This window comes from Terrapene carolina, unplaced genomic scaffold, assembly GCF_002925995.2.
Source record: "Terrapene carolina triunguis isolate 2854851 unplaced genomic scaffold, T_m_triunguis-2.0 Scaffold62, whole genome shotgun sequence".
NCBI lineage: Eukaryota > Metazoa > Chordata > Testudines > Emydidae > Terrapene > Terrapene triunguis.
This window is the reverse complement of record NW_020664413.1, coordinates 60,997,959-61,020,371: the sequence shown is the minus strand read 5'-3', so window position 1 is coordinate 61,020,371 and position 22,413 is coordinate 60,997,959. Positions and strand designations below refer to the sequence as shown.

The window sequence follows — 22,413 nt, the reverse complement described above, 5'->3', positions numbered from 1 at the left end:
TTTGGGGGGTTGTGGGGGGGTGGATAGGGGTCAGGGCGGTCAGAGGGCAGGGAACAGGGGGATTGAATGGGGGCAAGGGTCCCGGGGGAGCAGTCAGGAAAGTGTGTGGGGGGGGTTGGATGGGGCAGCAGGGGGCAGTCAGGGGCAGGAGTTCCAGGGGCAGTCGGGGACAGAGAGAAGGGGTGGTTGGATGGGGCAGGGGTCCCGGGGGGCCATCAGGAATGAGAGGAGGGGTTGGATGGGGTGGCAGGGGGCAGTCAGGGGACAGGGAAGGGGGGTGGATGGGGTAGGGGTCCCGGGGGGAGGGGGGGCGTCAAGAACTTTAGGTAGGGTTAGCATGCATCCGCATACATTACGCAATGTACGTAATATATAATTTTGTTATTATTTATATAGTTATCGAAAGTAAATAATACATGGAAGAAATGAAAGGTGGTTTTTTACGTGGTTTTTTTTTTTTTTTAAAGTCATCCCTGTCGGGGCCCCGCCGAAAATGTTCGAATTGGGCCCCGCACTTCCTAAAGCCGGCCCTGGTGCTGCACATAGAGCGAGGTGGTGTGAAAGGGCTGTCCTGTAGCTGAAGTCTCCAGGAAGGGGGCTTTCAGGCAGCATACATTGCATGGTAACTACGCCACCCAAGGAGAAGACGTAATATCTCACCCTCCCCATCCCCCACACCCGTTCCCATCCAGCTCTGCTGGCTGGGGCACAGTGATGGCAGTAGGACCATGTCCCTAAATTCTGCATACCCTTCTCCCCGCGCAGCAGCTAGCATCTGTGGGTGTCCCGGAAGGGGAGCTGGGCATGTACTCATCAGATGCATTGTGGCTGGCTCATGGACATGGGGACCAGATTTGGGGAAAGGTGCCCTGCATCCTTTCCTTGTGTATCCACACGAGGGCCAAGCAGCCAGTCCCGTGATGGGGGTTTTAACTGAGGAACCTTAAAGGACATATATAAAAATCCCCCAGCAATTCAACAGTGGAACTCTGGTTTTACAATAAAACAAAACCCATCGCAGAACCCTCTTTCCACTGTGTGATAAGATTCATTGCACTTAAAGTCTGTGGTAAGGAAGAAAGCAGTGACATCTGAGGTGACGAGTGAAAAACGTCATTGCCGAGGAGAGACAGCTGTGCCTCTACAGGAAACAAAGGGTAGCTGCTCCATTAATGTAGAAGGTGCGTATGAAGCTTTGATGTGAAAATCCTATAAAGAAGCCACTGTTCCCATTCTTGCTGGCAATTGCAAGAGTTATCTTCAGCCTTGACCACTGGAGGGCTGCTGTTTTGCAAGGGTCCAGCATGAGTCACTGAAGTGGCGGTGTGACCCCATGTGCCAGGTCACAATGTCCAGAGTGGCCTGAGTGCATTATAAACCCATGCTGAAGCCTCCCCCTGCCACTTTCCTTCATGCAGCACATCAAGGTGAAAAAAAATGCCTTTGAAACCTGAATTATGGACCCAGCTGTCACAGAGTAAAATATTCCAAAGACATATAGGGCCTGATCTTCGGTCCCCAGATAGGACCAGATTTTGTGCATGTGCAAGTGAGCATCTAATTTGCATGCCCCTCTCTGGAGGAGCCTACACAAATCTCTAATTTGCCCTGGTGTATTTATTTTATTGAATTCCATGAGTGGATTTATGGTATATTTCCACTAATAGAGCTTCTGCCAAGGAGTATTGGGCCAAAAATATTGAAACTTGGATACTTCAAAGACCATATTTAGGCATGTAAATAAGTGATCTGCTCGTTCAGCAGCCTGCTCTTCTGTTGGAACTGGGGGGTTTTATAAATTGTATTGTGCAGCTGTTGATATATTTTCAAAGCTGCTCAAGCACTCGCCTCTCCGACTGCTGTCAGTGGGACGTACAGATGCTCAGAACCTTCTGTTTTCCAGAAGCTGGGAATGAGTGACAGGGGATGGATCACTTGATGATTACCTGTTTTGTTCATTCCCTCTGGGGCACCTGGCATTGGCCACTGTCAGAAGACAGGATACTGAGCTAGATGGACCTTTGGTCTGACCCAGTATGGCCAATCTTATGTTCTTAACCTTTGAATTTACAGTCTTTGGAACAGCTTGGGATAGATATGGTCAACCAATGAAAATCATGAACACTGATATTGTGGTGTTCTTATGAAAACAAGGAGAACTTATAAACCTCCATTAAATACTTCTGGTCTTTTCTCTGTGCATGCACCACAAAAGTCAGAGGCTGTTTATTCAGCTGCAGCATGCAGCTCGCCTTTCTGCTGCACATTCACAAAACTCTGCACTCCAGTGTGAATGGCAACCCTTTGACTTCTCCAAATTTGACCCCACCTCCTATCCAACCCCTCCTGCTCCCTATCCCCTGACCCCATGCTTTGGCACAACAATAGCAAATTACTCTACACGTATGGGAACTTTCCTTAGAGATTCTTTACCCCATCATGGTGCTATATAGAGATAACGGGGGTGGGGGGAGATGAGAAGCATTTCTCCAGGTTTCTTTTTCAATTCAAAAGTTTGTCCAACTCCCAATTTTTTTTTTATTTCAAAATTTGAAATTTCAGTGAAATTGAAAAAAATGCTGATCAGCCCAGGTGCTCTGTTATTTTGAGTGAAAGAACACTAAAGGAAGGCACCAACTTTTCTGTAAGTTGCTCAGTTTGCTTATAGTAGGAATCATTGGGAGGAACAATCTCGGTCGTTCCATTTTGATCTTTGGCAGAGGATGCTGGTGCAGTCTCTTTTGAAGTGTCGCTTACTCCCAGCATCCTTTTCACCCAGGAGGTCACCATTTATCTTTTCTTGCAAGGCTGATACAGGATTTTTTTTTTTTTTTGCAGTAAATACTAGATTGAGTATCTGAAAGTTTCTGTCTCCCACATTCTGACTCACAGCAATCACTTCGTCCACGCAAAACTGTTAGCAAGTAGCTCTGACTACTGTAAAAAAGCAAAACAAAACCTAGTAATTCTCCACTGGCAGGTATTGAAAGTTGTGTCAGTTTCCACAGATAGCTTGATAGTTCTTTTACTAAGCAAGGAGAGATTGTGATCCCTGTTGCACTAATGCAGGGGTGGGCACGTTTTTGGCCCGAGGGCCACATTGGGGTTCCAAAACTGTATGGAGGGCCGGGTAGGGAAGGCTGTGCCCCCGAAACAGCCTGGCCCCTGCCCCCTATCAGCCCCCTCCCACTTCCTGCCCCCTGACTGCCCCCCTCAGAACCCCAGACCCATCCAACCCCCCCTGCTCCTTGTCCCCTAACTGCCCCCTACTGGGACCCCTGCCCCTAACCGCCCCCCTGGGACCTCAATGCCCCCTATCCAGCCCCCCCTGCTCCTTGTCCCCTAACTGCCCCCCCGGGACCCCGCCTCCTATCCAACCCTTCCTGCTCCCTGTCCCTTGACCCCTACCCACAACCCTGACCCCAGCCAGGCCCCTGGGATCCCCCCCATCTAACCCCCCCTGCTCCTTGTCCCCTGACTGCCCCCGCCCAGGACACCCTGCCCCAGGACCCCCCCCCCCAAGCCCTCTTCTGAATGCGTCCCTGCGAACGCGGGCGGAGGACTCAGGAGAAGCAGGGGCAGCCTTGCAGCCGGAGAGAAGCAGCGGTTTCCCCTTCAAAGCACCGCTTCTGTCCGGCTGACTGCGCGGCCGCCCGGTGCTCCTCCTGAGTCCGCCACCCGCGTTCGCTTCACTCCCGCCACCCGCCTGCTCCCCGGAGGCTGTGGGTGAGCCTCCCTCCCTGCTCTCCTGCCCAGTGCGCCCCCACGGTATGGTGAGGTGAGGCTGTGGGGGAGGGGGAACAGCTGGGGAGGGACCGGGGGCTAGCCTCCCCGCCCGGGAGCTCAGGGGCCGGGCAGGACGGTCCCGCAGGCCGGATGTGGCCCAGAGGCCGTAGTTTGTCCACGTGTGCACTAATGTCTACGTGGAGTCACTCTGCTGATGGAGTTATTCCAGATGTTCACCCGTGCAGTGGAGAACAGCATCTGGCCCAGAGTGTCTTGTGTTACCTCTGGATTTACTTGAGCCAGAGATTTTATTTGAATGTGCTTTGAATTTGGCAGTCCAGTCTTCATTAACAGATGGCACCCTTCTCATGTCACAATTCCTCTGCTTCAGTATCACTGAAGTTGGCCATTGGGATGTTTTGTCAGGGCGTCCAGAACTGTAAGCCACTACATTACCCTCTGCCTCAGCAAGAGAAAGCTTTACAGGCGCTTAAACTGTGTCAGCAGTTTGTCTGCCTCCCCAGCAAACTCCTCGAGACTCTGTCAGTCTCAGCCTGGCATTGCACGTCTAGTTCCCAACCCCTCCTGGAAGAGCAGTATCCAGCCCCTAACATTGGACACACACAAACGACCACGTCCACTGCCTCCAGAGAGAGAGTGCACACCCCAGCCTGTTAATTTAGCCGAGAACCTGTACTTTAATACGCCGCACTGAGATGATTTTATGCTAAAACCAAACAAAGGTTTATTAATAAAGAACAGTGATTTAAGTGATCGTAACCAAGGATAATAGAAACAGACAATGGTTACAAATAAAACACACTTTCCTGTATCTACAACATAGCAGATCACAATCGTGGTTTCAGGCCATTTCTCACTGAGTCAGTTCTCATCTTCCTCAACCCACATGTCTGCGGGGTTCCATCTTTCACAGATTCAAAGAGCATAGGTCTCTTGGTCCCTTAAGTGATGGATAACCAGAATGTCTTTTTGCTTCTCCTTATATTCCCTGAAGTTCGTTGTCTTTGCCTTCAGAGCCTGGGGTTCAGACTCCAGTCATGCTCTTTTGTTTTCCAGCAAGCTGGGGCCCTTTTCCTGCTGGTTTGATTACTCTATTTATCTTAGATGCAAATGTCTTTTGCTTGTAATCAAGCCATGCTGTTTTCTCCTTCACCTATTAGTTTGATCACACTGTTTACCACAGAGGCAAATGCATTATCCACTGGCTCGCAAAGCTTGATGCTGGCAGACCGGTCCATATACCTTCCTTTCTCTAGGACAAACCTGCTTATCATCTCTACTTGGACTGCTTGGACTCAACATATTTCACACAAGAATATTAGTGACCAGAGTGTCACCAATTTCCATATGGTAGCTTACAAAATACTCTTTAGATAAATATTATGACAAAAGGGTGTTATGTGTAGTAAGTTTGTCAGGCATGGTAACAATTGTAGTTACTGATGGTGAACACTTTGCCAGTGGATATTGAGGGACTCATAGGGTCAGTAGTCGTATGGCCCTTGCGGTCCCTTCTAACCCTATGGTTCTATGATTCAGACTGGCTGCGATTCAAACAATGCTGCCTAGCAGAGTTTAAGCAAAGAATGAAGAGGGAGAACACTCAACACAATGAAGGTTTCCATATTCCTTGTTTAGGAAGGCAGCATTCCTGGAAGGAAATATGGGCTCAGATCTTTTACTAACTCATGTCGCTGATGAAGTGGGAAGACTCTGGAGGCAAAGGCTAAGGGCTTGTCTATGTGGCGAGTTAGTGCACAGCAAGTTGGGGTGTAAATCTACTGCATACTAGCTTTCTGCACACTAGGGGCTTGGCTACACTTGCTAGTTAGAGCGCATTAAAGCAACCCCGGGCACCCTAGCGCAGTACCCGTCTCTCCATATAGACAAACCCTAGAACAAAGTCCCCGTATCCTATTATCATGTCACTTTGAGACAAGATGAATACAAATTGGTGATACTTTAAAAAAATCAGATTTTAAACATTTAAATCCGGGATTATTTTTAAAAATAAACCTATTTACATTGAAATTTCAAATTGACAATCTATGTTAAGGCCAAAATTTATTTTAATCTATTAAAATAAAATACAAAAACTATTAAGCAGTACAAGTTTGCTGCCTAGTTTTTAAGAAAGTCAAACCCTGAACTGCTTAAAGTTACTGGCTAAGCACTTGAAACAAGTGTGTGTCTGAAGTGCTAACTCATCTTTTGACAGCAGTAGTCCCTTCTGCCAGTGCAAAGAGAATATTTCTCCATTTCAGTTTATTCATCTAATTCAGTTCAATGACTAGTTCATTCAAAGTTAAGAAACCAAGTAGGAGTTGAAAAAGCAAGAAATATTGTTTTCCTCTTGCAATCTATGAATAAAAGAGAAGGTGTGGGAAAGAGAGATCTACTAGTACTAAAATCAAGATGGACATGGTGACCAGAAACAATCCATTCAATTAATTAACTATGGATAATACCTCCTTTGTTTAATAAAGCAGTTAGTTTTAAATGCAAAATGTGCTTTGACAAACTTTTTCTTACATATCCAACACGTTTAAGGTATCAGAGGGGTAGCCGTGTTAGTCTGGATCTGTAAAAAGCAACAGAGCGTCCTGTGGCACCTTTAAGACTAACAGATGTATTGGAGCATAAGCTTTCGTGGGTGACGTGCATCCGACGAAGTGGGCATTCACCCACGAAAGCTTATGCTCCAATACATCTGTTAGTCTTAAAGGTGCCACAGGACTCTCTGTTATGTTTAAGGTAGTTTTATTTAGTAAAAAAAAATGTTCATTTTTAATCAGATTTTAATTCCCATTTAATTAAAACTTGACACGGATCATAAATAAAAATTAATCATCTAGTAAGTAAGAGATGCATCATTCACCATTTTGTAACAGATAAAAAACAGAAAAACTAAGAATCTGAATAAATTAAGCTATATAATTGCTTCAATAAATGTGTGTAGATATTGTGTATCCTGCTGGTTACCAAAAAGAAGCAACAAATTTAACATAACAGTTACATTTAGTTGCAAATAACATGTTTTAATGGTTACCAATGACCATCTTTCTTTATGAAAATAACTGAAAAGTACAAATTGATTATTTGATCCGTTATCTTTCTAGGTACTGAAGTTAAGCTGATGGGTCTGAAATTTCCCAAGTTGTCTTTATTCCCCTTTTTATGGAGTGGCACTATATTTGCCCTCTTCCAGTCCTCTGGCCTCTCTCCCATCTTCCATGAGTTTTTGAAGATAATCATGAAATGGCTCAGAAATCTCCTCAGTCAGCTCCTCTTGCTTCTAATGTATTTGTAGATTGTTTTCTTGTTACCCTTTTATGTCTCTAGCTAGTTTAATCTCATTTTGTGTGTTGGCCTTTCTAATTTTGTCCCTACATGCTTGAATTGTTTGTGTATATTCATGCTTTGTAATTTGACCGAGTTTCCACTTTTTGTAGGACTCTTTTTTGAGTTTCAGATCATTGAAGATCTCCTGGTAAAGCGAGAGTGGTCACTTGCCAGACTTCCTATCTTTCCTACGCAGTGGGATAGTTTGCTCTTGTTCCCTTAATGGTATCTCTTTGAAAAACTGCCAATTTGATTAGGCCTTGTGTTATTCTCTTCCAGTTTGGAGTCTTTCAGTTATTTCTTATATTGAAAAATCATCATCAATGAAGTCCATTGGTATGAAATGGAGAGCATTACACTATCCTAACGGAAGAGCAGGATGGGATTTTTGTCAATAAAATGGCTTTTCGTTGGAAAATGCTGATTCATCTAAACCAAAACAGTTCACAGGAAGAAGTCAGTTTTGACAAATGTCTTCTTTTGAAAAAAATTCCAAGTTGTCACAATGACCTTTTTTGATATTTTTTAAAAGAAAAATTCTGGATTTTAGTTCAAAATGACTTTGTTTCAAAAATTAAGCTTATAGTAGTTTTTAAAAGAGTTAAAATTAAAAAAAAAATTTTTTTGAAATTAAACTATTTGATGGATCCAAACTGATCGAATGATTGATTTTGTGATTGTTGGTTAGCAAACATTTTCAAGATTTTGACTTTTCATTCTGAATCGGGATGGGGAAAAAAATCTCAAAAGTGTTCCTAGGATGAGAAAACCATTTATCACCCAGCTCTAGTTAACAGTACAATAGTATATATTTCTTTCCCCTCATGTAGTATAGCTTAGTGTAACAAAGTATATCTACTCAACCTAAATGCACGGAAAATCAAAACTATTGCCACCTATCACTGTGGCTTGTGTGCGCATTCCCTCTACCTCTGTCCGCCTGTCAGAAAGGAGAAAATCACCCTCAAAATTCAGACTAAAAAGACGGTGCAAATTTTTAACAGTGAGGGTAATTAGCCATTGGAACAATTTAAGGATGAGGTTGATTCTCCATCACTTGAAGTCATTAAATCAAGACTGGAGCCCAGATTTTCAAAGGTATTTAGGCACCTAAGTCCCGTTGATTTAAAAGGGAAGTAGGTCCCTAACTACTTTTTAGGAGCTGGGCCTGGATGTACTTCTAAACGATGTACTGTAATTTGAATAGAATGTGTGGTCTTGATGCCGAACTCACTGGGTGAAATTCTCTGGGCTGTGTAATGCAGGAGGTCAGACTAGACCATAACGGTCCCTTCTGGCCTTTAAATCTGTGTATCGATGGGGGGGTTTTGTTGTTGTTGTTTTTTACAGTTTGTCTAAATTCAAACAGCCTTTGTAAAATAAACATACTTTCCCGGTGGAGTGAGTGGCCAGAAGAAATCAAGTACAATATCTTATTAATAAAAACAGCTGTGCTGTTCGGCCGTTACACACCATATATTGCCTGATTTCTTGCCATTCATGGGTATTCCACAAATTTGCCATCAGAACATAACCTATTCTGCAACATGATTAATTGCCAGATTGGCAGCCCCAGAGACTGAAAGGCCTTTATCAAACTGGTGTGGTTTGGGCCCTTGTCCTGTCACCATGATTAAACTCTGAGCTGAGGGAACCCCCCCGCCCCGATGGGTGAGTCAGTTCTTGCCCTCACTGCTGAGTCTTCCAGTGAAGATGTCAATTGCTCGGGTGTTTTTTGTGATATAGGAATCTGCCAACTTGAAATTGGCTGGAGACCATCAACTGTCTTCACAGAGGTCATTCAACAGCACTCAAAAGGAACCAGCTACCAGCAGCAGTAGGCTGTCGCTCATCCTGTTCAGTTGGTGACTTCAGTCTCTAGGGCTATCCGTCTGGCTCCTTTCAACAGAGCTACATTCCGTACAGAAAGAAATTATTAAAGAATATAATGTAGTCCACATAAGTTGTGTAGGCACAGGCATTTAGAAGGAACGCTACTGGTGTTTAAACCTCCATTATGAGCAGCAAATAGCCTCCAGCTAGTTCCCACTCTTCTGACTTTTTTTGATTTGAAAATCCCATTCTTTTTAAATATCTATTTCTGATCACCGACATATGGGCTGACCAGCAGGTGATGTAAATCAGCATTACGCCATTGAAGTCAGTGGTTCAACACAGATTGATGCTAGTTGAAGCTCTGCTCTAAGGGTGAGGCCCCTGCCCAAGGAGTGGGGAGACCTGTGTTCAAATCCCCGCTTTGCCATTGGCGTTCTGTGCGACTGTGGAACAGTCAGTTAGTCTCTTTGTGCCTCATTTCCCCATCCAGCTAATGTGGATAATAGCCCTTCCCTGCCTCAGTGGGCTGTTGTGAGGATAAATGCATTAGACTGTGAGGTGCTCCGATATGACAGCCATGGGCACTAGATAGACAATGTAATTACGGATGGGGTGGCACTCTGATGAAAATTCAAAGGCATTTCAGCTGTGCTATCCACTGTCAATTAAGTCAGTTATTCCAGCTGAAAAATAGCCATGCAGACACCACAAATGATGTATTTTGGGTGTGTTTGGTTGGCATTTGACCCTTTATATGCAATGTAGCTTCATATTAAAACGTTGCTTTTTGTACAGGGGCTGAAACCATGTCCAGCATGACAATCAGTTGATATTCTTTCATGTCTCTGTGTGGGTATGATATTACAGACATTATTTTGTCAACAACAGGAAGAAAATAAATCCTTTAGAGAGCAGAAGGCACTGTTGACAAGCCTGAAGGGCTAAGAGGCTCATATAGAGTAAGACAGAAAATGATTGTGATGGTCAGACAACACATACGCCCATTCAGCGGGAAGTGAGCGCATAAAATATCCCTAAAACAAGGCCTGATGTTGCTCAAGACTTGCCACTCCAGGTTCATCACTACTTGTAAATTGATGCACCCGTGCTTTGCAATTCATATGCATTATTTACTAACCACAGGCTAGAGTGTGTGACCCTAACTCAGCCTGGTGAGCACTTAGTCATACCGGGGATCCATTGACATCAATGGGCCAATGGCTGTGTGTAAGCACGCCCCGGCAGGAAAAAAAAGTTCACAACTTATCCCTAAACTGACACATTATTCCTGTAAAACCAATGGTATCTGCATTTAGCAAGTAGTGTCATGGCCTCTGTTGTTAACATGATTACAGCTACAGCTGACCCAACTGTAGCATTTGGGTACGTCCAGACTACCCGCCGATCGATTTATCTGGAATCGATATATCGCTTCTCGTTAAGACGCGATATATCGATCCCTGAACGCGCTCCCCGTCGATTCCGGAACCCCACTGGAGCGAGCGGCGGTAGCGGAGTCGACAGGGGAGTCGTGGCCGTCGATCCCGCGCCGTGAGGACGGGAGGTTAGTCTGAATAAGATATGTCAACTTCAGCTACGGTATTTCCGTATCTTAGATCGATTCGCCCCCCCACCCCCCAGTGTAGACCAGGCCTTTGTGATAAAGTATGTACATTGCTTTAGAGTAGCTAAACAGCTGTAATACCTACGTTTATATAAAGAAAACATGCAGCAGGAGGTAAAGGATCGCATCATTTTGGCTTATGTTTTTGTAGAGACAAACTCTGATTCCCTGTACCCTCATCATTAGTCACCAAAGCTCTGCATGTTTGTCTAATATGGCCATTTGGGTTGTATCGGTAAGTCTTGTTTTCACTTCCACTCTCTGTCACTGATCTATCAGCCAAGCACATTTTTTGGCATCAGTCTGAAGCTTGACCTTATGGCTGACATGCTTTTCCTGGTTAAAAACCATGTCTCCAGTCGACGTTCGTGAAAGATGCTATCTGGACAGCACTGGCGAATGACGCCTTCTGTGCAAGCACTGCTGTCTCAGCTGCCCCCGCGGGATCAGCTCTTGACTAGAGCTTTCAGTCTCCTTGGCCTTTCACTCTGCGATTGCCAACAATTAGTCCCAGTGCTGGGGTAATTGTTTTGATGGTGATGATGTGGCCGGTTTTGTTGGTCTTTTCATAGACTGATCGCCTAGCGCTGACTGTTTCTTTTGGCTGACCGAAATTGGCGGCCCATTCTTCTACACGCCTCCAAAATGAGCATGATCCATTCTAGCCAGTGGGGAAAAAACAAAACTTAAAAAAAATGAAACCTTTGATCGTTGCTGTTGTCATTAGTTTAACTCTAGGTTTTTGTTGATATCACAGATGCTGGGAGCTCAGTGCCGGCGCTATCAAATGGATTTACCAAGCACCGATATTAGCAGCCATTGGGGTAGGTTTTATACATGCAATGTAGAGTAAATGGTTTATTGGTCATCTGATTTAAAAAAAACAAAAAAACACTGTGGCTTTGCTGTAAAAGATACAGGTTCTGAAGTGAGAGTGGGGCGGGGGAGGATGGAATTAGGATCAGGTTACCTGGCAGCAGCAGCTTCTGTCCTGCTTTACTGAGCCTGGCTCCCCACCCCACTGCTGCAACCTGCTGCACAGGGCTGCAGTACCATTCGTGATGGAGGGGCAGCTGAGCCACATTTGAGTGAGCGGCGTTGTGACACTCACACGACTCCGTGCACCATGTCGTGATGCCTGGAGCAGGGGCCTGGGCCCAGCTCTGTGTGTCAGGAGCCAACCCTGCCCCGTGAGCGCAGGGCAGGCTTCTTTTCCAGCCCCGTGTGAAAAGGTGGCACATGACACCTGAAGGCCGCCGGGGGGGGGGAGTGGTCCCCTCCCCCCAAAAAATTAGCTCGGCAACTGCTTTTCTCTCTTAAGTGTTGATACCTCTCACAATAAAGAGAAAAGCACATTTTAGTGTCGCAGGCAAGAGGCTTTTTGTTTAAGATAAATAAATCCTCTGCATTTTTGTTATAAATTGGCTATTATAGTAGTCAATGACAACGCGTCCTTCACTAACTTACCAACATAATACCATACTACAGATGCAGCTGTCAACACATTGTGCAGTGCAGGAAACAGCTCGACAGAAAAACAGGAAAGGGAGGAAAGCTTTAATGGGCAGCAAGAAGGCACTGATGTTTCATAACATATATTGGAAATGAAAGATCCTCTTTGTAGTTTCAATCCCAGTGCCCATTTTCTCATCTTGAATTTTAGCCCTTTAACATTTCATGTTAAAGGGAATGTCTGAAAAGCACAGCCTGGGGCAAGGAAGATAGGAAAATGATGTGTGGCTCCAGAAGCCCAATCATGCTGCTCTTCCATGTGTGAAACCCTCATTGAAACTACTGGGAGTTTGGTATGAAGGTAGATTCTTCAGAGGGGATAATGCTAATGAGTCCATACTTTTGCTTTTAGAATTGTAGGGCTTGTATCCACAATGGCCCAAGTACTGCATTGTGCACTACTCTTTGTGACCGTAACTTGGCACACAAATAATAAACATAATAATAATACGGCAGCTGGACCTGCCAAGTTTCATGCATCTCATGTCTATATTTATATAAAATCAGTACGTCATAATATCATTCATGCTCTATATATGGCCCAGTTTTTGACAAACATGAAACTAATCACTTGAACAATTTATTCAAATACAAAAATAAAAAGACTGTCATTTACCAATGCATAGGGAAAACAAGTCTCCATTATCCTAATTATACTAATTAATCTGGCCCATAAAATAAATATTATATTTATACAGAATGTGTCTGTGCACTCCCCTGACATAACTTAAAAATACATAAAAAATTGTTCCCAAAAATAGCTAAAGAGCAGCAGTGCGATCCAGTATAACCCACCATCAGCAATCCCAGCATATTAAAAACATAAATACCCTTTCCCCACCAATAATTCACTAAAGATTACTACTGATCCTCATGGCATGCTGCAAAGTTAGAGTTGGTAGGACAATTTATGGTGGGGGGGAGACAGGAGGGCAGGGTAGTGTCAAAAATGGCTTTTTAGGAAATTGGAAAACGTCGTGACATTTTTTTCTCCCAAATGATCCTGGTGTTTTGAACAACCGTAGAAAACAAAAATGTTGGGTTTTTTTTAAGTTTTTGAGATTTGATTTATCATTCTTCCTGTTGGCAACATGGGAAAGGGGGGGAAATGGGAGAAAGGAAAAATAAAAAAAAATCCCAAACGAAAAATGTTCTATAAAAATGTTAAAGAAAAAATTTGGAATGACCCAATAATTGTTCTTTTTCTAAACCAACAGAACAAATAACACTGTGATATTTTCATGATCACTTTTTGATCATCTCAACTGATCAGATTTGGTCTGTTTTGGACCATTGAGTTGGGATTGAATTCCAAAGCCACAAGGGCAGAGAACACTCAGACAATAGCCCCTTTTTATTTATACCAGCGTAGCTTTAAATTCAACACCTCTGCTGAGTTCATCTATATACTGTGCAGAACCTGATGTGACACCTTAAAAACACATGAAAATTGGATTTTTTTTAAAGGGCTGCTGCATACTGAATTTTCATTGTGCATCAACCTAACCTGTCAAAGATGCTTCTGTAACCAGGACACACACATCCTTACACAGTTAATTTTGTTTGCTTCAGCAGAAGCAGAAAAAAAAAGTCCTTGGAGAGCGTTTTCTTCTTCTATTTACATTTACATCCTCCTTCGTTTCAAGACACACTTATTTCTGCTGCCTCGTCCTCATAAAAATTCACTGTTAACGGCTACGGCAATGCAGCTATAGCCAGAATCTCTTGTCTTAAGAGTGGTATTGCAATAAATGATCAAATTTGTCCGGACATTAAAATCTACTTTTCAGAATCATCTGTGATGTAAGGCTTTTAGATAGCTCATTGAAATGTGCTTCAGTCTAGGTACTAGACATGGCCCCTGGTTATTAGCTGCTTCTGCACTTGACACCAAGCTTTTTTACTATTATCAAAATGACACTTTGGTGGGTTTCCAGAGCTATCCCTTTTACTGGGCTCAAAGCACATTTGTAGTAAACTCAGTGTTATGACAGGTTGGTACAGGAGATCTGGATTCCAAGCCAGCTTGCTTCCCAAATGAGAATGAGCATGGCTGTTTCAACTTGATTGTCAGCATCACAAAACCGTGGGATAGTGGAAGAGGTTTGAAAGGCGAGGACTAGATGCATTGAGAGAACTGTCTGGGGAATGGTATGTGCTGGTCCTGCATTTAGCAAGCTACTATCTCTCATGCCAAAATAGCAGTGAAAATGTGGCGACACGGACCCCTCTACCTACTCAAGATTCCAGGCAGCTTGTACAGCCCACGAAAGGGTCGGCGCCACCACATCTTCACTGCTGTTTTTAGATCCACTAGCTAGATTAAAGCTAGCATAGGTATGGCTACCTGCGCTGCAGTTCACCTTCAATGGTAGTATAGACATACTCTCAGTATTTGTACAGTACCTAGCACAATGGGGTGCCAGTCTCAATTGGGGCCTCTAAGCACTACTATAATACATAGAAATAATATTACTGGTGCCCCCATCCTATTACAGAACAAATTTTTATTATCAAACACACAGCTCATGTCTCTAGAATAGAACACGGGGCTTCTTTTCAAGCCCAAGAGTAACAGTTTACACAGCTGTTTGCTCTCTGAGTACAAAAGCCACCCAGTTCTACAACGCAGACATTATATCTGATGCATTGGTTTGTTTTCAAATGAGCCTGGAAATATTTCAGGAAAGCCAAGTAACAAACAAACCAGCATAAAAGCTGGGTGAGAGAAATGAAAACAGAGACGAAGCAGATTTTTGAAAGGCACACACCCCGGAAACCAAAAAGAGTAACATCAAAATGAAAGGTTTCAAAAAAACGACGAAGTCACCTTTTTCATATTCCTTTTAGTGAGGATTTTGGAGCTGTTTGTGGGCTAACTTACATAGGTGTAAAAGAGGAGTCACTCCACTAAAGCCAATGGAACCTGATTCGTGTTTACACTGTGGCCCCTCTTCATCTCTTTGGCAATGTGAAGTGGATGTAAATTCTCTTTTACACTGATCTAATGGTATAAAAGGGTCTTCAGTGTAAAGGAGCGTCATGCCCAATGATATCCAGCAGCACAGAACTCGTGTAAATGAGATTGGAATCGGGTCAATAAATCACACATTTTTAAAGGCCAGAAGGGATCATTGTGATCATTTAATCTGACCACCTGCAATCACAGGCCATAGAAGGTCAAAGAATTAATTCCTGCTTCGTGTTCAATAGCGCTGCTTGCACTATCTGCTAGAAAATCAAGAAAGCTTGATTTAAAAAATTCTATTGCTGGAGGATGGATCACATCCCTTGGTATCTTTATGAGCACTGGAGCGAGAGCCCCCTGCATACTGTTCTAACTGTGTACTATTTAGAATTGCTGTAGAAATAAGAAATTGCCAGAAAATAGTGGGATAGGTGCTCTCTGTCAGCATACTCCACCTCACTGCAGTATTTTGAGTGTAATCAATATATTCTTTTGGTGTCAATTGGGATCTTTCACTATGTTTCAAGGTGAAAGTGACAGTAATGTGCGTAATGGACGGTACCATGCTTAACGCAGGGAGGGCTTCCTTTCTTCAAGCCCTGTTTCGACAGTCTCAGTAATATATGAATGAACTGGCTGTGTTCATCTATGATGCTGTCCAGTTCTTCTCTCATGCCACTGGTCTTGCTCCATTATTGTCAATGGAATTACTTCTGATTTAAACGGCAGGAGAATCAGGCTCAGGCCCTATGTGAATTGATGTCCTAAACTTAGCCTCTGAAGGACCTACAGGAACAAGGAATTCCAAAGCCTTTCACCAAGACCAGCTTGCCTCCAGCTCCCAGATGTTCTGCCTTTATTTCAAAGGTCACAGCAGCAATAAAGTCCTGGTCCAAAGCCACTGAAGTGAATGGGAAAATGCTCCCATTGACTAGCTGGGCTTTGGGGAGAAAGGCTCTGACAGGTAGCTCAGATTTGAAAGTTTCCTAACAAATTCCTGTTTGATTCATGTGGATGAAAGTTTTCCATAAGGGACCCCAAACCTTTTTCACTGCAAGTGTTTCCACTGGCAATGTGCTGTTGTGACCGAGTGGGATTCCAATTAGTCATAGAATATCAGGGTTGAAAGGGACCTCAAGAAGTCATCTAGTCCAACCCCCTGCCCAAAGCAGGACCAATCCCCAACTCAATCCCCAAATCCCTAAATGGCCCCCTCAAGGATTGAGCTCACAACCCTGGGTTTAGCAGGCCAATACTCAAACCGCTGAGCTATCTCTCCCCCTCTGTAGCTTAGTGATACAAAAGACCCATTATACTCTCAATTTCATCCCTTTGGCAGCATAGTGTATACTCCCCTGGCAGCGTACACACTAGCGTTTCAACCGACACTATGACCATTTGATTATTTGTTTGTTCACAATCAACAGCCAATTCTGTGGGAGGGCTTAGCTGATGCGATAATAGGCACATGGAAGAGAAAATTCTTCCTGTGCCTAATAAAGGCAGCAGTTGTACTCAGGATTTCTAAATTACACCACAGAAGTCTTGCCAAAGCTGCACCTGAAATGGGTGGTTTGCAAATGAAAGCCCTGCGTGTACATAAGTAACACTGGCAGTACGTACAAAGGAAACAATGCGAAATAAACTGTGACAACAGGGCTACCTGTGATGCATAGAAAAATTACACTGGTGTGGAATCTAGGGCTTACTATGTCCAGTGCTCAAGCAATGCCAAAAAAAATCTCCGGCAATTCAGCGGGACCTGTTTTAAGGTGCAGTATCTCCCAAACCTCCTGGGCTGGAAAGAAATGCCATATAGCTTTGGGTAGCTGGGATTCATCCAATTTCATCCGAGCTGCTATTGCCAACTCCAGTAACCCTGGCCAGATTGAGGACATCAGCCCTTAAAAAAAAAAAATCACATTATACCGATCTGGCTTTTGTGTCTGCTCAGATCGTGATGTGGTTTGAGCTGCTGCTACGTTAAGCACAGCTGGAGTTAGGACCAGCGTCGCTGAACTGTGCTCAGTACAAGTGCACAGGGAGGTGATGGGCTACGGTGGTATTAAGCCATCGTTGTAACTCCCTGATCATGTGGTCAATGGGCATTGGTCCCAGTCCTCAGCGTGACTTAAACCTGGTGCCTATGGCCCCCAAAAGGCCATCACGGCCACGGTCCCTTTTGCTAGGCTATTCCCCCTACACTAAACCAAGAAGGGTTGACATAGGAGTGTCTATATCATCTCTCTGCCACTCAAGGATTCCTCCCTCCCACCACTCAGATAGCCAGTCCACTTTGCACCTCTGGAGTAGCCTCCAGGCCAATGAACCTGGCCCTAAAGCTTTTAGTAATGGAAAGCATGGGATCCCATCATTAATACCTCACTGATATCTAACTTTCATGGCTTAACCCATGTCAGAACTGAAGTGGTTTAATTTGGCATGGTTGACTTCAATGGAGCTGAAAATCTGGCCCATCCATGATAACCAAGTGTGATATCTCACAACTAGCCAGGGCTAGGAACTTCAGAACCAGTAACTTTTCCAAGCAATAGCCTGGACCGGTGATGAGAAATATATCATTTTTATCCTTGCTGCAGTTTTCCTATGTGGCAAAATGTTCTTCATTGTTTTCGTGCCTATGCTACTGATAACATTCTTTTCAACCTCCAAAAGTTTGCACAGCTGCCTACAAGATAGCTAACTGTGTTTGTGTCCCTGTAATACCTCTCTGTATTTTACAGCTGAACTTCATTCTGTTCCTGAATACTGTACGAGTTCTGGCAACCAAAATATGGGAGACAAATGCTGTTGGGTATGACACAAGGAAACAATACAGGTAAGTCCCTGGACTGGATTTTGTTTAACAGCATGTTCAAGTTTTTTCTGGTTAAAAGGGATACTTTAAACAGTATGAATCACCTACAAGTCTCAATAAAAGGTGAAGCAGCCTTTGAAGCATAGCGTCTGAGAAATTTTGGGGTTGATGGATTGTTTTGCTACATTCATCTGAAATATCCTGGTTTTGTAAATTCATCTTCCAGACTGTGTAGGCATGCAAATTCATCTTTCATGTGGGCATTTCTGAAAAATATTCATTAATTTATTCTAGGGCTGTCAAGCGATTAATTGCACTGTTAAACAATAATAGAATACCATTTATTTAAATATTTTTGGATGTTTTCCACATTTTCAAATATATTGATTTCAATTACAACACAAATTCATGTGCGCCTCATTTTTGCCTACTGGCATTTCTGCAGACTTTGCTGGAAATCAGAACCATGCGGGATCTGGCCACCATCTGAGACTGGCTGCTGATCGCTGTGTGTAGAGTCCTGTAGAGTGAATTACAATAAAGTATTTCTAAGGTGACAAAAGTGTAGATGAATGTGCAAAGGCCTGCATCAGAAAAGAAAGATTACATCTTCCTTCTCACTGCTTGCCAATGGGAAAAACACTCGTGGCTGTCACAGTTACTCGAGCAGCCGGCTAGGTAGTGGCACACTGAAGTTGCAAAGCTGTATTGAAAGGGCGGTCCTAACCAGGGGAGCGCCTCCGCCATTTTCTGGAAGTGTTTGAAACTGATCGCTGCTGGTATGTCCTGGGGTGCAAAAGGAGACAGGGTGGGGTGGGGAGGTTGTGAGCTCATGCTCCCAGCCTCCACCACACTGAGCAGTGGAGCCAGCCAGCCGTGCAAGGGATGTAGCAGTAGGCACACTTCCACTGGACCTCTTGGAGCTGCAGTGCTTCACAGTTCCCTCACTGAGGTGTTGCAGCTACAAGCCACACCCTATTGAAGGGTTTTTGCTACAAGCCACAGTAGAGCCCTTAATTTGTAGTGTTTTCTTGGAAAAGCCCATTTCCTTTTAACTGAACCCTCTAGGCGCATGAGCTTGTCGGCATTTCACACAAGAAAAGAGAGCTTTTGCTTTTTCAAGATGAAGTGTAAAAGCTCTCACGGGTCTAATGTAATAGAAAAGTACTTGTGTACAACAGTGCACTAGTAACGCTAATTCAGGTAGTAAGTACCTGCTGAGGGAGTGACGGCTGCAGTACAAATCACCCTTGTTGGGGTACGTTTAGGGGACAGAATCAAGTGGGACTTGATGTTTTATGCTGGATTGAGGAAATGTAGTTATCCCATATTGCCACTGGGACTTCTTTTATGCTGGAAAATGATTAGCTAAAAACAAAACAGGAAGTCGTTACTCTGTAGGAGGTTGAAAAGACAACAAATGTATGTTAGATGGAATCTTAATGAGTCTACATGATCTCCTCACTGCAATCCACTCTCATTCATGTATTTTTTGTAACGCTCTTACAGGAAGCTAGCAAAGTCCACCTTGGTTCTGATTCTGGTCTTCGGGGTGCATTATATTGTCTTTGTGTGCCTACCGCACACGTTCACCGGGCTGGGATGGCAGATCCGAATGCACTGTGAACTCTTCTTCAACTCTTTCCAGGTGCGAGATATATTATCTGTTTTGTTCTCTGTCCTTCTCATCCCTTACCGTTTCTCTCTGGTTCTCTGCTGATCCTTGACACTATGTAACAGTGTAATTCTGACGCCAAAGGCAAATCACATTTTTACGGAGCTATGACAGGGTTGGTCATTGAGTTCCTAAATCTAGTAGCAGCTGGGAGCTCTGGGGGTTCGTTCCACACTAGAGAAAATACAACAGTACTCCTGCTCCTGTGTGTGCTATTTACCACAGGAAGGATTGTGACGACTATATAGTGAGTGTGTTTTCTCTGGTGGCGTATTATTAGCTTTTGTGATAAAATAGATGTCTTTTTGTTCCTAGTTAGGAAAGTTCTGCTTCAGGGATGAAGATCCGAGTTTAATTTACTTTTCTACAATATGGATTCAATTACTATGCCAACTGGATGCAAATAACCACAAGATTACGTAGATTCAAGAAATAACAGAGAAAACAGACATTGCAGACACGAATCTGAAGATAGTAGAGAGCAGAGCTGATTGGTTGGAAATTTTCTATTGGAATAATTTTCCAACAGAAAATGCCATTTTCACAAAAATCAAAATTTTCTGTAGGAAAATATCAATTTTCCCCCCAAAAATTGATTTTCTCTCAGGAAAATTGAAACGATGGTTCCCCAACTGCCTCTGTGGAAGTGCCTTGTTAATTTCACTTTCTGACTCTTGTCAATTTCACATTCTCTCTGCAGGCTGGATTCTGGCCAGTGGAAACATTCCATTTTGATTCTCCTGAAAGTGATTTTTTCTGGAAGTTTCATCTCACAAAACATTTCACATTTTTTTACTTTCCAGCCTGATTTGGGACCAATTTTTTTTTTTCAAAAATGTGAAATATTTCATGGGAAGGGATTTCCATTTTCCAGCCGGTTATAGTAGAGAGAGTATCTATCTTCCATCTCCTCATCTTCTTTCTCCAGAGATTGTGATAACAACAGATAAAATTCTGCCGGGTGTAGCTAAAATAACATGGAAACAGGAATGAACTTGGAAGACATTGAGAAATGATAAACTTTATTAATATGTTTAACATGAGTTAGATATGCTAAAATTTAGCTGGAAGGAGACTTACATTTGACATGCTTCTTCGCTTGGCAATTATCCCTTAATGATTTCTGCTTCCTTATCCTTCAGGGTTTCTTCGTCTCTATCATCTATTGTTACTGCAACGGAGAGGTAAGTTTAAAGCACGGATTGGATGAGGCTCCTAACCAAAATCACTGAGTGACAGAAAGGGAGATTTTCTACAGAATATAATAAGAGGGTGGTTGCAAGTTAGCTGTTTGTGCTACAGCTACTGATCAACTCTTAAAGGGATAGAGTCATGCAGTTGGTTCCCTAAATTATTATGAATTATAAAATAAACAAAATGGAAACAATTTTTGTCTGGATTTGAACAGGCCCCTGTATTATTTGCAACATGGTGGGAAACTGACTAGTACTATTCATTGTACCAACGGAGTGAAATGACATGCACGATGAAACGTAAATGCAATGTTTAAAAAGGTCTTTCAGTCAAGGTGACATTAGTGACACAGGGCCAGATTCTGATGCTCTTACTTCAGCAACCCCTTACTCTAATGGTCCCTTCTAGCTTTATAATCTGAATCTGTGATTACAATAGGACGGCTCCTGGAGAAAGGAACTGTACAATTTGAGAAAGTGAATTAGAATCTGGCTGATAGGTGATGACATTTGTTTGGGCATTTGGGATTTTTCTTAAGGGGTAATACGTGATTTTTAACCTGATTTTACACAGCTGGAGGAGCTTCATACCATGTGAATTTTCAAGATTGTGCTTTAAAGGGAAGATGGTTAAAGGCTTCCTTTAGCTCTTGACTCCTGCCCCTTACAATTTATGCCTTAGATCTGTTGTTGATTGATTTTGTTTTTCCCTCTGGTAGGTTCAGACTGAGATCAAGAAGACTTGGACTAGATGGAACCTGGCTATTGACTGGAAAAGGACGACTCCATGTGGCAATTACAGATATGGCTCCGTCCTCACCAACATGACCCTCAGCACCAGCAGCCAGTCTCAGATGGTGGCCAGCTCCCGCATGGTTCTGATTTCCAGCAAAGTCTGCAGAAATGCCAGTAGGCAAAATGAGGCGCACATGAATTTGCCTGGGTATGTTAGGAGCAACTCTGAACAAGACTGTGTGCACCACTGGGTTCATGAAGAGGCCAATGAAGATGAAGAGAAGCAGGTGGATGATATATCGCTCAAGGAGTCACTTAGACCGCGGGGTAGTAGCACAGGCCCTGAGGGGAACAGGGTAGAAATGGAGGAGGCTCTGTGAACAGTCATGGACATCCATGGGCATGTCCAATCTAAAACGGGTTGAATCCTCTCATGATGCCAACAGCTACTAGTATCCATATACTGCCTTGAGCCAATCTCAGTGAAGATCTTGGTCAATGATGAAGCTTAATTTACAAGGACTCCAGACCTACATAATGCTGCTGACTACACAAAATGGTTTCTATGCCACAAATGTCAAAGGCACAAAAAAGTGAATTTTTAGCACTTACACTACCTGCATTACACTTAAAACTCTGTACAGCAGACACATCTTATATGTTTTCTGCAAATGCTCTTCTGAAGGCATGTGAAAGGTGACTCCTCCATTTGTACACCTGAAAGGAAAAGAGGAATGGATATCAGAAGGTTTACAGTATATGCATTTGAATGGATTCTCTGGGCTCCAAAATGTCTTCGCTGTGAATCACAGAGCTGGGAAAAACTTTAAAAGGGTTTTCATCCAGTACCTAGTGAACTTTGATCTCAACGCGGAATGTTTCAAATCATTGTTTTGAAACTGAGATGCTACTTACGTTTGATTATTTATACTATTGCTTTAGTTTGTTTTATGGAAACATCCA

General features: G+C 43.4%; 1 protein-coding gene across 1 annotated transcript in view; it reads left to right on the top strand.

The window, feature by feature from the left end:
- Positions 1–21,876, top strand: part of PTH2R (parathyroid hormone 2 receptor) — an 86,009-nt gene extending 64,133 nt beyond the window's left edge. Inside the window, exons 9-13 of the mRNA XM_026647780.1 lie at positions 11,307–11,373; positions 17,774–17,868; positions 19,357–19,495; positions 20,665–20,706; positions 21,435–21,876. Of these exons, the coding sequence (XP_026503565.1) occupies positions 11,307–11,373; positions 17,774–17,868; positions 19,357–19,495; positions 20,665–20,706; positions 21,435–21,830 (739 nt within the window). The 3' untranslated portion in view covers positions 21,831–21,876. The remainder of the gene's footprint in view (positions 1–11,306; positions 11,374–17,773; positions 17,869–19,356; positions 19,496–20,664; positions 20,707–21,434) is intronic.
- The last annotated feature ends 537 nt before the right edge of the window (positions 21,877–22,413 follow it).